This window comes from Plectropomus leopardus, chromosome 6 (assembly GCF_008729295.1).
Source record: "Plectropomus leopardus isolate mb chromosome 6, YSFRI_Pleo_2.0, whole genome shotgun sequence".
Lineage (NCBI taxonomy): Eukaryota > Metazoa > Chordata > Actinopteri > Perciformes > Serranidae > Plectropomus > Plectropomus leopardus.
The window spans coordinates 5,062,309-5,077,034 of NC_056468.1; the positions used below are offsets into that span (position 1 = coordinate 5,062,309).

The 14,726-nt window shown below is 39.7% G+C and overlaps 1 protein-coding gene across 1 annotated transcript; it reads left to right on the forward strand.

Annotated features, from left to right (window-relative positions):
• The first annotated feature begins 436 nt into the window (after nucleotides 1–436).
• hdr (hematopoietic death receptor) lies at nucleotides 437–14,358 on the forward strand. The gene is made up of 10 exons (XM_042488867.1): nucleotides 437–587; nucleotides 4,336–4,489; nucleotides 4,688–4,816; nucleotides 4,947–5,058; nucleotides 5,233–5,324; nucleotides 5,552–5,647; nucleotides 8,232–8,269; nucleotides 8,660–8,908; nucleotides 11,873–11,909; nucleotides 12,036–14,358. Exons 1-10 carry the CDS (start codon nucleotides 564–566, stop codon nucleotides 12,326–12,328), a joined length of 1,224 nt encoding a protein of 407 aa, XP_042344801.1. The 5' UTR covers nucleotides 437–563; the 3' UTR covers nucleotides 12,329–14,358.
• The last annotated feature ends 368 nt before the right edge of the window (nucleotides 14,359–14,726 follow it).

The window sequence follows — 14,726 nt, forward strand, 5'->3', positions numbered from 1 at the left end:
AGGACTTCTGCAGTGACATTGTGATATTGATTGCTGCTTTCACTCAGGTAGAGGCTCTGAGTTTTCACTGCTTTTAGGCTTTTTTCAGTCGTGCATAATTAAGTTGCTACATATACTCCAGTATACTAACTAGTGCAATATCAGGGTACTTGTACTTTACTAGATTATCTCCATGTTCCTTTATACTTCTACATCTGTCTGTCTGTTTAGCTGTCTTTCTGTCTGTCTGTCTGTCTGTCTCTCTCTTTCAATCTGTCAGTATGTCTCACTGTCTGTATGCCTATCTGCCTGTCTTCTCATTTGTCTGTGACTGTCTTCCTATGTGTCTGTCTATGTGTCTATTTATCTGTCTGTAAGTCTGTTGGACCAATAGCGGCTCTAGGAAACTATGTGGCCCCGCCCACCCGGTTCCACGTCATTGTCATTACTTTGACGCAGACACACCTGCGCGAGACTTTGACAAGGAAGGACACGAGACGCGACGCCTCTCAAAACATCTCGCCGCAATCAAGTTTTGGAATGACTCAACTGAAGTTTGTGGATTTCGACCGCTTCACTAAAGCATGACGAGGTTCCTACAATGTCTGGTAAGTGTCTCTGAAACAACAGAAACAGCACAAAAGTTAGTTTTTGCTCCTGGCCCCGGCCAGGACACCGGCTCTATTAGCAGTTTAACTCAGTCATTAAAACACTAGGTTTCGCTCGTGCTAACATGGCATTTCCTGAAAGTGAAAAACAAGTCATAAATGTTGTGTGGAGTCATTTTCAAAAGAACGCATCCGAGCTTTAATCACTCATTAACTCTCAGAAGTTTCTCGAAAGTCGTTTTAGTTCCTGTGGTATTGGTTGAGAGACACGTATGGACATGTCTTGTCGAAGTTATCACCTTTATCAGTTCGTTTGCCATAAAGAAATGTGAGTTTGGAGTTTTCTGGGTCGCTAGTTTGTCCCCCCACAAGACCCTCAGAATGTCACATTTGCCTGCCAAAGTTTATCTCGGTCAGTCTGAGCTCAGGTGCGAAATTCCTCGTAGTCTTCCAAAAGTCTTTTAGTCAAGCTCTGTGCCTCCTACACAACAGTGGACTGCTCTAAAGTTCCTATGTTCAACTCCTGCGGGTAAAATAGCCTAACAGTTACCATTTAGAAAATAATATTTACCTTCTCCTTATAAAGCCCACATTATGCCGTAAGCAAACGCAGTTGTCATTCTGGTGTGTTACACCAAGTTCCATGTACAAATTGTCAATTTGACGTGCTCGTCGGAATTTCCGCACGTGCATACCCTAAATGCCAGCGCAGACTATATTTACTGATTTTTTATAAATATACCTTTAATTCGGCGTGGTTGTAATCCACAAAATACCCTTGCTCACTTAAGATTTCATCTTTATATCTGACGTGCGTGTTATTCCCGCACTCATTCCCTCATATAGGCCTACTCGCAGAGGCGACAGCATAATGTAGCCCAGGAAGTTTTTGTTTTTTTTTTCAAAATCAAATGCCGTTGTGTTGACTATATGCATGCCGATTTAAAGCGTGACTTTTGAAAATTCAGAACATTTTTTTATAATAATCTAGATGAAAAGTAATATATTTCTGCGTCGTTAAACAAGATTGAATTCAGTTCTTTTAACCCTTTGAAACCTTGAGCGACATCATATTGTGCTGCTTTCAGATGCCTTTTACAGGTATTTAAACCTTTGAATCTTGAGCACATTGGGGCAATTTGGTTAAAACATGGGGGGAAAGGCAACGAAAGAAGTGTTTAACAAATTGCAAGAAGTTAGTAGATTTAGAAATGTATTTTAAAAAAGTTGGTGTAAAATGTCTAGGGAAAAACTATATATATAATTATCAGAATAACTTATTTAACATTTTGTTTGTTTACCAGATTTTCAGGTAATTTTCTTTTACTATTTTTTAGACTAATTTCTTGCTAATTTTGGGGTCAGTTCTTGTTTTCCTTCTTCCTATGTTTTTTGCTCAGGTTTCAAAGGGTTGGTGGAGGCTTGTATGATTCTTTTTTGCCCTTTACTGAAGATGAAGCCTCACATGATTCAGTGGTCTATAATGTATTATATTGTTATTTAATATAACTTATTAAAACACACACCAAAATAAGTGTATGTTTGTGTGGATGCACGTGTTTGTGCTTGCTAGTAAGAGGCACTGCCACAGCATGTGATCTTTTAGCTAAGTAGGCCAGCATTGATATTCCCGGGAAATATTGGGTGTGGACAGCAATCTGAGGTATGCATGATTGCCTTATTTGGTTATTCTCTCAACCTGCTCAGGTATTGACTGTTTGGACACACTGTGTTTGTGATTCCTCTTGAAAAACCTGTCAAGTTTAAGATGGCATCCCAGCATCGGCTTCGCTGAATTTATTAATACTACATAAATCAGACAGTTTCCATGCTCAAAAGAAAGAGTTTGAGCCTGTATATGATGAGGAGGAAATCCCCTCCTCATCATATCTACCTGCCCAGCTTCTATCGTGTGTGTCAGCTAGTGGTCTGATCAGAAGTGCATTCCACTGGGCGGGTACAGTCCGCTGAGCTGTTTCATCATATCTCCATAAAACAAGAGAGGAAAATGACTCATTCTGTTTCAGTGTTTGGAGTATTTGAACCTTGGATACATTTTCAAATAAGTCATTTCCTTTGAGCGGAACAGACATGTTTACAAAGGATTAAAGACTGCTATAAAAGGAGGAGGCTATTAGATACACAGATATGTGTTTGACTGAAGCATTCAAGAGGGACAAAACTAATTCAAGTAACTGTTACATTAATAAGTAAAATCCTGAAGATTTTAAACTGTGGAGACTTTCTCAAGTCAGCAGTAATGTTCCTCAAGTTATACTGACTCAAAGATTGTGATTAATCTTTTTTCCACTTTTTTAAACACTCATACTCTGTCGTCCTTGAAAAAGTTACATTTATGATTAAGGGTAATCATCCTACCTTTGATAAGATACAGGGACGTTTTGTGACATTTCTACGAGTTTTCCATGACATAATGATGTGCATTTCTGTTTGTCATTTGTTTTTTCTTTTTCTTGCTTTCAGACCATCAGCACTTGTATAGGAAGCATCCTCTGAATGCAAATCTATTTTGGACATTGAAAATGTACTTGATGTGTTGCCCTATCTTAGCAGTTCATATTTAGATGGTGCTTTATTATGAATTTCCAGGTATTATAACAAAGACAAAATAGGATACAATACATAAATATGTAAAACTCCAATTAGCACACTTGTTTTTTAAGTGCAAAGATGGAAGATGGAAAATTGAATGGCTGGGGCTGCAACCAAAGACTGTCCATCACTTCCTCTCATAGTCCAAGGTGACTTAAATATCTCATTTGTCCCAATCAGCAGTCCAAAGAGATATAGTTTACAATGATCTAAAAAGAAGAGAACGGCATGTGAGAAGGTGAAACAAGACAGTGTCTGTCATTTTTATGACTGTGCCAGCGATAGCACTGACCAGAGGCAATATGTTTTCGGGTTGTCCGTGCAACTGTCCATCTGTATGTTCGTAAACACAATATCTCAGGATATAGGTAATTTCTTCAAATTTAACACAAATGCTCACTTGGACTCAGCAATGACGTAATTAGGTTTTGGTGGTCAAAAGTCATGGTCACTGTGACCTTGCATCTGTTTCATTCTTTTAAATGCAATATGTCAATAAGGAATGAGGGAGTTTATATCAAATCTGTACAAACATAAAATTAGACTCGTGAATGAACGGATTAGAATTTGGTGGTCAAAGGTTGCAGTGACCTCACAAAACATGTTTTTGGCCATAACTCAAGAATACACGCACTAATTATGACAGAATTTGACACAGGGAAAAATAAAGTGATAGCATTTTATATCCAAAAGGTTAAAGGTCAACTTCTCTGTGACATCAATATGTTGTGCAAAAACACTTTAACTGTCTGTTAATCATTTGGTCTCTAAAATGTCAGCAATCATATTAATGTCTAAAACAATTGAGGGAATTGCCAATTTATAGGAGAAGTTTACATATTTACATACCTTGTTTTGTCCCAACAGTCCAAAATCCCTGAAGATTCAGTCTAAAAAATCAATAATTTTCAGATTTTACAGCTTGAGCCAATGCCATCTAGGCATTTTTGCCCAAATGCATTAAATGTACCAAAATTATGTTTTTTATATTGTTACTTATTAATTTTATGTAAACTGTTGAATCATTTTCAGCTATAAATGGTCATTAAAACAATTCTTAGGCAAAAAAAGGAGCAAACAACAACATTATTTTTCTTTACCTTTTGACTGTTGTTTTTTTTTTTTTTCCCCAAAGGTTTATATCTCATTGATCTGGCCCCTCAGTCACACTGAGGCGTTTCCGCGGTCTAGCCATGACAAGGGAGACAGCAGGAAACGGCGGGATGTCTCCTGCAGAGAGAACCTGGAGTACTCAAACGGCAACATCTGCTGTTTAAACTGTCCAGCTGGTAAGACACATGGAGCCCCTCAGAATCAGTCCTCTGAGACTGAAGTTCTGTCTCCAGCATGAATCAGAAATACATCACCTCAACTATGAAGCAGCTTGACTGTGATTGGTTATTATTAAGCTGGAGTGACGGGTCCAGATGAAGGGTTAATTAGGTAGGTAAATAATGACTTTTAGGTTATTTTGTGTTGTGTGGTAGGTACACATATGACATCACCCTGCCCTGGAGAAGGACAGAAGGGGACATGTGAGGAATGTGACTTTGGGACGTACATGGAGCACAGCAACGGACTGAAGCAATGTTTCAAGTGCACACAGTGTCGCTCAGGTAATTCTGCTTGACGGCTTTACACTATCGATTGGAACGACTGCGGAAGAAAAATCAATATTCAACCTTTTCAAAGTGCTCCGAGCATAAACTCAGACTTAACAAGGTCTTTTTCATGTTGCTTTCTCAGATCAGGAAGTTGTAAGGCCATGCACTCACACTCAAGATGCCGAATGTCAGTGCAAAGTGGGAAAATTTTGTGTCCACGACGACCCATGTGAGGTGTGCAAGAAGTGTTCAAGGTGAGTCTATGCCAACCAGACGGAGAACACAACTGAGGCTTGGTTCATACAAAGCGAGTGATGGAAGAATCACCCTTTTGTTGGCACTTATTTCTCAATCTTAGACTGTTTCTCTGTTGCTCATTTTCATTCCTTCATGCTTTCAGTATGTGTTTTTGCCTGCCTCCTAACTAGGTGTGAACAAGATGAAGAGGTAGTGAGGAACTGCACTGCTACTACCAACACACAGTGCAAGAAAAAACAGCCCGACTCTGTCTCTGGCTCAGGTACACTGCTCACTGAAAGCTAATGCCAACAAACATCATAAAGACTCCAGTCATCACTGGAGAGATGCATGGTATTTCTGACAAAATTCCCCATAAAAGGTCAAAAATGAATACCACGACTTAACATATCTGTCCAGCTGCAACACCAGTAAAGGAAAAAAGTATGAAATGTATTATTATGCCGTAATATGGTGTTAAATGTTGTAAATTGTGCTTTTTTTTGTCAGCTGGGGCCTCTGTGATTGTGTCAATTGGGCTGGCTGCTTTTTTGGTGGTTGGAATCTTAATTGCAGTGTGTGTATGGAGACGTCGTCGAACAACAGGTAGGTAAAAACTATTATAATACAGTGTTTTTTAAATGGACTACACACTGGCTTGGAAATATTCAAATCCTACATTTCCCAGATTTGTAGATGAAATAGGTTTGAGGTGAAAGTGACTATGCTTTTTAAAACTATTTTTAAGTCATATTAAGATCTTTAAGAGTCAGCTCTAGTTGAACGTCTGCCCTGCCACAGTCAGCATAATACTGAAAGGAACAATGTCAACAGGTGCTGTAAGCAAATTAAGACCTTGCAGATACATTTATAGTGAACAGTATGACACAACACATTTTAATATCTGACACATATTCCTTAATAACAGACAGTTGTCATCTTCAGGCCTGATCTTTCAATCGTTGATATTCTTGTGAAGTGCAGAATCTAAAGAGTCTTGGATATAGGTATATCTCTCTGCAAACAGATACATCCAATAATAAATGTTGTTCCGTTGGTACAAAGACATTTCAGGACACTGTCTGGCATTTCACCTGGATCATGTCCAAGTCTCGGGAAAGAAGTGTCTCAGTCTTGGTAAAAGAATCGTGACTTTCATGAGGGTTCACACTAGTTGCAGAGGCCCTTTGAAGCGCGCTGATTTTCCATTAGCGTTGCGCACTACTGTTCTCCGCCCATGTTACCAATCAGGCTGTTTACACTGTGTGCACCACAGCGCTGAGCTCCATGGCTGACTTGCAGCGATCTCATCTGCAGTGATGTTATCAGCGTATAGTCTATTTTTTATGAGTGGATCTGGCAAGAAAAACACACTGACAGTCTATTTTAAATGATATAAAGGATATATTGGATCTGATCATCATAAATGATAAAATATGCATCCCAGGCCCACTTGTCCCATTTTTTGTCAGTTGTTTTTAAACAGGTTTTAACAGAGAGATGAGAGATGATGTTTTTTCTTTTGTTTGTGGTGACCAGAAAGGTATTCTCATTTTATTGAGCTGATTGCTTACACCTTAAATATGAGTGACAGGCCATCAGACTGTCCTAACTAATGTTTTTCAGCTGTCATTGGGAAGCTAGAAGGGGCCCCACATATGTTGGGAGGGTTAAGGGGATTTGTGATCATCTTTGTAAAATTTGCCAATACTGGGGCTATTTGAGTCCAAAACATTTGCCTGGTGTTGTTTTCCTGATGGTGCGCTACTGCACACACAGAAGCAGGCAGAGACGGAGCTCTACGTCTGATTAGAAAAGATTGGTTGAGCACATGGCTTCCTGACCAGCTGCAGAAATGTGCCTCTGGTGTGAACAGCCAGACAACCATACACACAACAACTGATGTTGTGAACCTGGTGTGAAAAAGGCATCTTAATTTGAAAAATGACAGTTGATAAATTATCAAACCTGTTTCTGATTATTTTGTGTTGATCAACTAAGTGATTTATCAAGCAGTTGTTTCAGCTCTAAATAGTTTGAGTTTGATTTAAAAAACTATGCACATATGACGGAGCATAAAGGCAAGGCTTGGGCTCTTACAGCAGATACATTTCTTTTTGTCTCATTTTTTGGTGTCTTATCTTTTAGAGATAAACAGCTACAGCGCTTGGTACTGCTGTGACAGGTCTGCTGCTTCGGTGCTGTGGGGAGCACTTTGTTTTTCCTCACTGCGGTAACAGACACACTCAGATGGTACTGTTGCAAAGCAGTTGGCATGCTTTATGTAGTTCACGCTTCCAGAGTTGTATTATTAGCCGAATTTGGTTGACCAAAGTGAACATACAGTTGTTATCTACTTCTCACTGTCCAGAGAGGCATGTCATCATGCTCCGGCTGAGTTTTTGACACCAATGGAGGAAGCTCCACAGTAGGTGCCACATGAACAGGGCGAGAATGGTTTAGCTAAATCACAACAATGGACAATCTGAAAGAAATGCATGCCCTTTAATCACCACAAGTTAGACTGTGATCAGCCCTGTAAGACTGTAATTACTAGCTTGACATGACGTATCACACAGAAACAATTGAATATTTGAGTAGTGATAAACAGCGACATCACTGCAGGCTTTGTGTCTTGGGCTGTGCCTCACACACCTTCCAGACATGCTGCATGTTTTTGTAGCTGTATGGGCACAGTAACCTGCTGAACTGGACTGCTCATGGCGGGCATGACGCTGATCATTTCAGCTGATGATGACAGCAGCAGGCAGCGTAGTAGTAGTTGTGCAGTAACACTTCTTGCTGACAAAGTTGGGACAGAGCATAATCAAGAAGAACATAAATATTGGGTCTACAAGGATGCTTGGTTTCAGTTGTTGACATGTTACAGTTAAATACCTTTCTGTTTGGATTGGAGCCATGCTCTCAGGGAACTCCACCCAATCTTACACAACTTGTGCTGTATCAATCAGGTTTCAGAGCTGACCTTATGCTAATTCCCTCACTCTGACTTCACAGATTGGTGTAGTCAGAGATGCTGTAATGAACATCAGAATCCAGGGAGAGCACCAGCAATTTTCTGTCCTGTTATTCAATGTTGATTTAACATTTAGAATTAAGAATGATTCTTGTGTCATGTATGCTGTTAAATAGCTACTTGTGGGCTCTAACCCTCTCTTACTTTCCTCAGACTCCCAAAGATATCCTGAGGGGCTGAAAGCTGGACAGGTGAGGTCTCACTCTCATGAAGGCGACATCTCAAGAACACACTGAAGGAACTTTTTCAAATTTGGCACAAATGTCCACTGCGATTCAAGAATGAACTAATTAGAATCTGGTGGTGAGAGGTCAAGGTCACTGTGACCTTGACCTCACTTTTGTGAGTCTATATTTTCACAGACATGAATGTCAACTGTGAGTGCAAGTTGACTGGTGCACAGAGACAACCACCTGCATGGCAGTAATTGTAGTTCTAGATATACTATAGCATTAAGTAAAACAAGTGTAGATCTGTACACTAAGCTTATCACAAAGACTTAAGTTTATTAAAAACAAATATGACTTCCTTCAGAGGGACATATTGGATGTCTGTGTGATTATGTTCCTCATCCTCTCCAGCGTTACAGTGACAACTGTCCCACTGAGCGCAGTGGAGAAACCCGAAGGCAGAGCTCCTCCCATCCGATCCTGTCCCGGCCACTGGTGAGAACCAAATCCTCTGCCGGAATGGAGGAAGAGCGCAAAGTCCTGTGTGAAAGCCTCAGCAGCTCCGCCAGTAACTCCCAGCACAGTCTAACCGCCCTGCCCTGCTCTGCCTACCCCGCACCTCCCCCCAGCCCCGTGGTCCTCCGACAGCCCACCAGGAGGGTGAGAGAGCAACAGCTCCTTTCTAACCCTGCTTCCATCCTTGCTTCCTATTTTGCTTCCTTCCTTCTCACCTGCTCACCTGTTGTTTGTTGCCATTGAGTTTTGCTTTGCCGTCTGAACAGCAGACACCTTCAGCTGTCTGGTTACAAAGGTCAGACTGTGTTTCTCCTCCAGTTTACCCACTTTGATTCTTCTGTGTTAAATCCATGGAAAGTGTTTTGACACAGCCGCCTTGTTTAAATCAACAGTACTTCTTGACGTACTGACTTCTTATTTCAAAGCAAGCACTGGCTGCTCACCCTCTAGAATTATGCAGTTCAATTACATACTTATTGTGAAAATGATGAATGCTCCATAAGTGTCTCAAAGACAACTTGTGTATTTGTCTTTTTCACCCGATCTTCCAAGTTTCTGGAAACTGAATACTTTGAATACATTTAGTTTGGATTTTCACCTCTCTCTGATAATAGATGCTGATAATCCTCAGTGAGCTGCTGATGATTTATGCACTGCGACAAATGTCTTTCTCACTTTCATTACTACATTCTTCAAAATTAGAATTAAAGGTGCTAACTGGAGGCACACAGGGTTCTTAGCATAGAGTGTATTTAGCTTGTCCCCATAAGAGAAGCCTTTTTGGTTCCTGACAGAGCCTTGTATGAGTTATCAGTGGAGGGTGCAGCACAATAAGCAACACAAGTTAACAGCAGTAGTAAGATGACAGATGGCTTTAATTGCTTTTGTTCTGATGTCATCACAGTTTGCACTTCAGTTCAAAGAAAACGTGCTATTTTTTGTTTCCAGCCGGGAACCAACTTTTCGGGTTCCCTTTTATACTCCATTAATCCTGGTTGTAGGTTAACAAGTTAGCCCCAGGCCAAGGGAACCACATCTAGCAGTCCTTTATGAAGTTCTTGAAGGGCTGCAGCTAATGTGGTCCAGAGAGACCAGGGGGTGGAGATTTCATGAAATTACTGCCAGACTTTACTATTTCAATGGTACTGTGGATCTTAAATCTAAAAGGATGCTTAATGGCAGAGTGGACAGTACAGGGTTCATACGGTCATGAAAAACTTGAAAAAGTCATGGAATTTGTGAATAACCACTTGTATGCTTTAAAAGTTTTGGAAAAGTGAATGAAATTTGTTGCACAAATACCTGCGTTATAGAGTATATGTGGTTCAGCTATAATCAACAGAAAAATCTATGTTTGTGAATCATCACTTCAGTGTTTGGACGGGTCAGTCATGTCACTTGACGGCATGATGTTCTCTGTGGGGGTAACGTCAAACTCTGACCTGAGTTGCGCCTTGTTCTTTGAAGAGGCGTAAGTTAAGGAAATGCCTGGAAAATGCTGTTTTAATAATGTCTAGCTTTACTCTGGGTTGAGAAATGCAAAATATTAACTGTGTTGTAAAACGTTGGTCATTTCTAAAACAGGAGAGTTAGTGCGAGCTACCCATGCTAAAAGAGCTAATTTCAAAAGCTGTATTAACTTCCAGCACCGCCATTTTCACCTGGTCATCAAAGTGACACCTGCTGCCAGCTGCAGCTCTTCTCTGTCATCCATCACCAAACAAGAGACTATTTTTTCTGCTTTGTCCAAAAACAAAATCATACCTGCAGTTAAGGATGGGTACTGGAATCCAGGATAAAAGGGCCCCGGGCCATAGACAGTAGTTCTGATTAAGTTTGATGTTGCTGTTACTTTTTTAACGCATAACACCAAGTCAGTGAAGAGCAGAGAGGCAGCGGTGGAGACAACAAACAGCTCGCTATTGTAAGTAAGAACCACAAAACCTCACTGAGTAAAAGCCAACACTTTACCAGTGCACCTGTTCAATAAGCAATGTACACTCACTGTTTCGCCACTCACTTGTGGCGTTAAATCTACTTTGCTGCTGTAATACGTGCACACACAAGCCTGTCTGCAGTCTCTCTGCCGCTATTTGACAAAAGCACAGCGCGCCTGCTCAGCTAATAGCAAATCCTCACAAACGGTCTGAAACGAAAGCTGTCTTTATATAGTCGAACTGTTAAACTTAGTTTGCCAAAATGAATGTAAAATGTATCAGCAGTGCCTGCAGACAGTGAGTCACCTCAGCAGCAGAGGACATTAGGACAGGAGGACAGGAGGAATGACTGATACTGACTAATGTCTGTGTTCTTCATTCTTTCTAAGCTTCATTCAGTATTGTGATGTCGGGAGTAAGATTTTTTTAATTGACATTTTAGATATGTTTACAGTGAAATAGTATTAGGTCCAAACAGTGACTTTGCTGTTTTAAACATTTCTGCTGCTTTTCTAGAAACCACGTTTGCTTATTTAAAATATTTAAATGCAATGCTGATCTCAAGTAATGAATAGTTATGAAAAATAACTGATGAGAATATTGATAGAACAGAATCTTTTAAGAGTGCGAGTAGTAGTTTCAGAGAATGTAGGGACATGATTGTTTGCGTGTAAGTCATGGAAATATATTTGTTAAGGTGTGTATGAATCCTGAGAGTATCTCTACCTCTGGTCCTTTCTTAAATAAAGGGATCTTCAGACGCAAATGGTTCCAAGTGGAACCTCAGCCCTTATAAAAGAGCCCCTCTGGAACCCTTATTTCTAAGAGGGACAGTCTTGTGACACAGCTGCAGGCTCCTGTGATTGTTTAGAGGTGTGTCGATATTATTGGAAACAGAAGTTGATGAGTCACATGTTCCTGTTTACACCTGTTAAAGATTAACGCAAAGAGAGCATTCCTTCCTTTCAAACCTGAAATACAGCTTTGCATTTCTGCAAATCTGTTTTTCCAAATGATTTCCAGTTCAAGCAATGTAGCAAGGGATTTTAGGACATGCCAAGTGACTGAGTAAGAGATGAGTTATACTCACCAGGGTGTACAATTTATGACTCGTGAAGACTTTCAACAGACTTCTTTGGCTGTTAATGATTGTTTCTGTTTTGTTATTTAGGAAGAGGAGAAATTTCACAAGCTTGTTCCCATGCACGGTAAAGTATTTTAATTTTCATTTGTCCTCTCAAACATTACACCCCTCCTCCTGTTGCTGTCACTACAGTGGTGACTTAATATCTGAGCGAGGTCAGGTTGCTTCAAGCCGCTAACTTTGTCTGCAGGCGAAGAGTCTCTTCGGAGCTGTTTTCATTATTTTGAAGAAATAGACTTCAACCTTCACAAGAAATTCTTCCGTCACCTCGGGATCAACGACAACAAGATCAAGAGCAAAGACAACCTTCCCTATGACGACAAGATCCACGAGCTGCTCAATATTTGGATGGAGAAAGAGGGCAGAGGAGCCGACTTAAATGACCTGCTGAAAGCCTTACTTGATTTGAATCAGCGCCGAACAGCTGAAGACATCAAGGAGAAAGCTGTTCAGGACAGGCATTATTGCATCTCTGAGTGTTAATGAGTGGTTACTGTTTTCAGAACACCCGTCTGAAAACCTCTAGTTCTGTGAGTACCTCTTATGGAGTCAGTTCCTTGTTGCTGAGCGCTTACGTACCATCCAGTATTGGTTGGAGTAGCTCGCACAAGGCTACTGCCCATAAGGGTGTTTTGGTATGAATAGTTATGACTATTCAGCTGTGAAAAAAAATGAGAATGCATTCATTCTCATGGAAATCACTCAAGGTTGAGGACCGTGTGAGTCAAGTTACATGTCATCTTATTGATGATCATAAACAACTCCCAAGGCTACCTCCCAAAGAAGTGTTTTGGCCTGAGTAGTATAGTTTAACTATTCAGCCAAAAAACATTGCTCGTACATTTACTAAGTGCGTACTTTACTGATGCTACTACTTCAGTAAAGTTACTGTACCTTACTGTACTGTACAACTGTGATGGGAAATGCGGCATGTTTAGTTAAACTGCATGCCTGCTAGACCCTAAACAAACGCTCCAAAATGACAGCTTGAGTTCAGCTGTTTTTGTCTGACTGAAGCTGGAGTGAGTAGTTAAGTGCAAAAAGTGTTTGCTGTCTTGTGTACGAGGAGAGCAAAGACAAAGAACAAGAAGAAATGAGCAGAAATCAGGTTGAAGACAGGTTGATTGTCTGTTAGAACTTGTTGATGATTTTGTACAAGATGTGCTTTATTTATTTAATGACAAATCTGAGCATATGTCCTCAGGAATAAATGTCTTTATGACTGTACTGATTGATCAACGAATCATAAAGAACATGTCATTGAGATTACTAGAGAAACATTAAGTTTATGATGGTGGAGAGATGTTATGTTCTCTACCCCTGCCTAACTGTATTTTATTTGTATTCATTGAAAGGGATGTTTTGATCATGGTTCAGCTTGGCTGTTTTACTCACGCAAAGCACCTGCTCAAAATGGATTTGTGTTTTTTTTCTCTCTCCCAGTCTGTGTTGTGTTTCTGTACTATTGTTGCACTTCTGTCATAGTCCTGATCAACAGTAATGACTTACAGGGTTACAAAAACACAAAAGCTCCTGCTGGGAGCCTCTGATGTGCTTTAGAGAAATAATTTCAATCAATATATCAATACATTTAAATGGAAAATATTTCATTTTTTGCCCTTTTTCCGAAAAAGACAACATTCCAACTAAACTGTTTACATGACTAATGAAAAAGAATATTCCAATACTACTGACATTGATTTAAGTGTGTTAACATCGTCGTTTATCACGTCAAAGTATTGAAACGTGAAAAAACTGGAGTGCTTCTTTCTTGCAGCAACATTTTTCCAAAGTGTCATACTGGAGATGAACTTGTTTGATTGTTCAAAGACGGCTGTCGTCTTTCATTCCTTAAACCACCTTTTTGAAAAAGTTAGCAGTGTTAGATTTGGCCCAAAACCTGTTGATATCCAAGTCATTAGATCTGCAGTAGGTGAGTTTCTCTATCAGGTTGGCTTTTCTTTTGGGCAGGTATCTCTACCCCAGCCTTACAAGTTTGCACATATCCATGACAACGCACAGAGCTAATCATAAACAGACAAGATGCTGTCTAATGCAAACTGTGATTAAAAACCCCAAATGAGACCTTAAAACCTGAATAATATCAGCATATCCCAGAGGCCTTAATTGGAAATACTAAATTTGTAAAAAGGCCTAATTTGAAATGTCTAAATGTAATATTGTCTTAAATAGACTAGCATCAAATCCAGAATATTTACATGTTTTGGATGATTTGTGAAATATTAGTGTGCCTGTAAACATAGCCACTGTTACATATTGCCTACTTTTACTTTCCTTCTGTTGCTTTCTCTCTCAGGTCATGGAGTGTTTGTCAACCCATTGATTCTGAAATTTTTACATTTACTTTTTAATGGATTTCACAGATCCATGTGAGGCTGTTTTTATTTTGTAGAGAATTATTACATCTAAACGCTCTGAAATATCACATCTGTCTTCAGAGCAGAAGTTGAAATCTAACTTGAATGTGAAAAAAAATAAACTCTGCCACTTTATGTTGATTTCGTTGACTGAAATAACATGTTTTTATCCACAGAATATACATACAGTATAAGGGGGAATTGTGCTCTGATACAGAAAGGAATGTAAAATTCCCTGTAATACTGAACAGTGTAAGTTGAGTTGAGCCAGTGTGTTCGCAATTCACCCTTCACCCAAACTTGAGCAACTTGGTTTGATTTCTTTGGGAAAAAGGAAAAAGTCACAAGAAAATACTCTAAATTTAGCAGGGAAAACGGTTTTTAAATATTGAATTATAGATTTTAAATGGTTAATAATTCTGCTAATATGAGTATAGATTTCTGGACAGTTCCCCCTATTTTAGAAGTTTATTAAATTCTGATTTCTTTAATAATGTCATCTG

What these genes read in the sequence shown, in the direction of transcription:
- hdr (XM_042488867.1), top strand. Translation starts at nt 564, where the DNA reads ATGACGAGGTTCCTACAATGTCTG. An exon ending in TCCGACAGCCCACCAGGAGG is followed by an intron (nt 8,909 to 11,872) that starts GTGAGAGAGCAA and finishes TTTGTTATTTAG; the next exon opens with GAAGAGGAGAAATTTCACAA. An exon ending in CAAGCTTGTTCCCATGCACG is followed by an intron (nt 11,910 to 12,035) that starts GTAAAGTATTTT and finishes CTTTGTCTGCAG; the next exon opens with GCGAAGAGTCTCTTCGGAGC.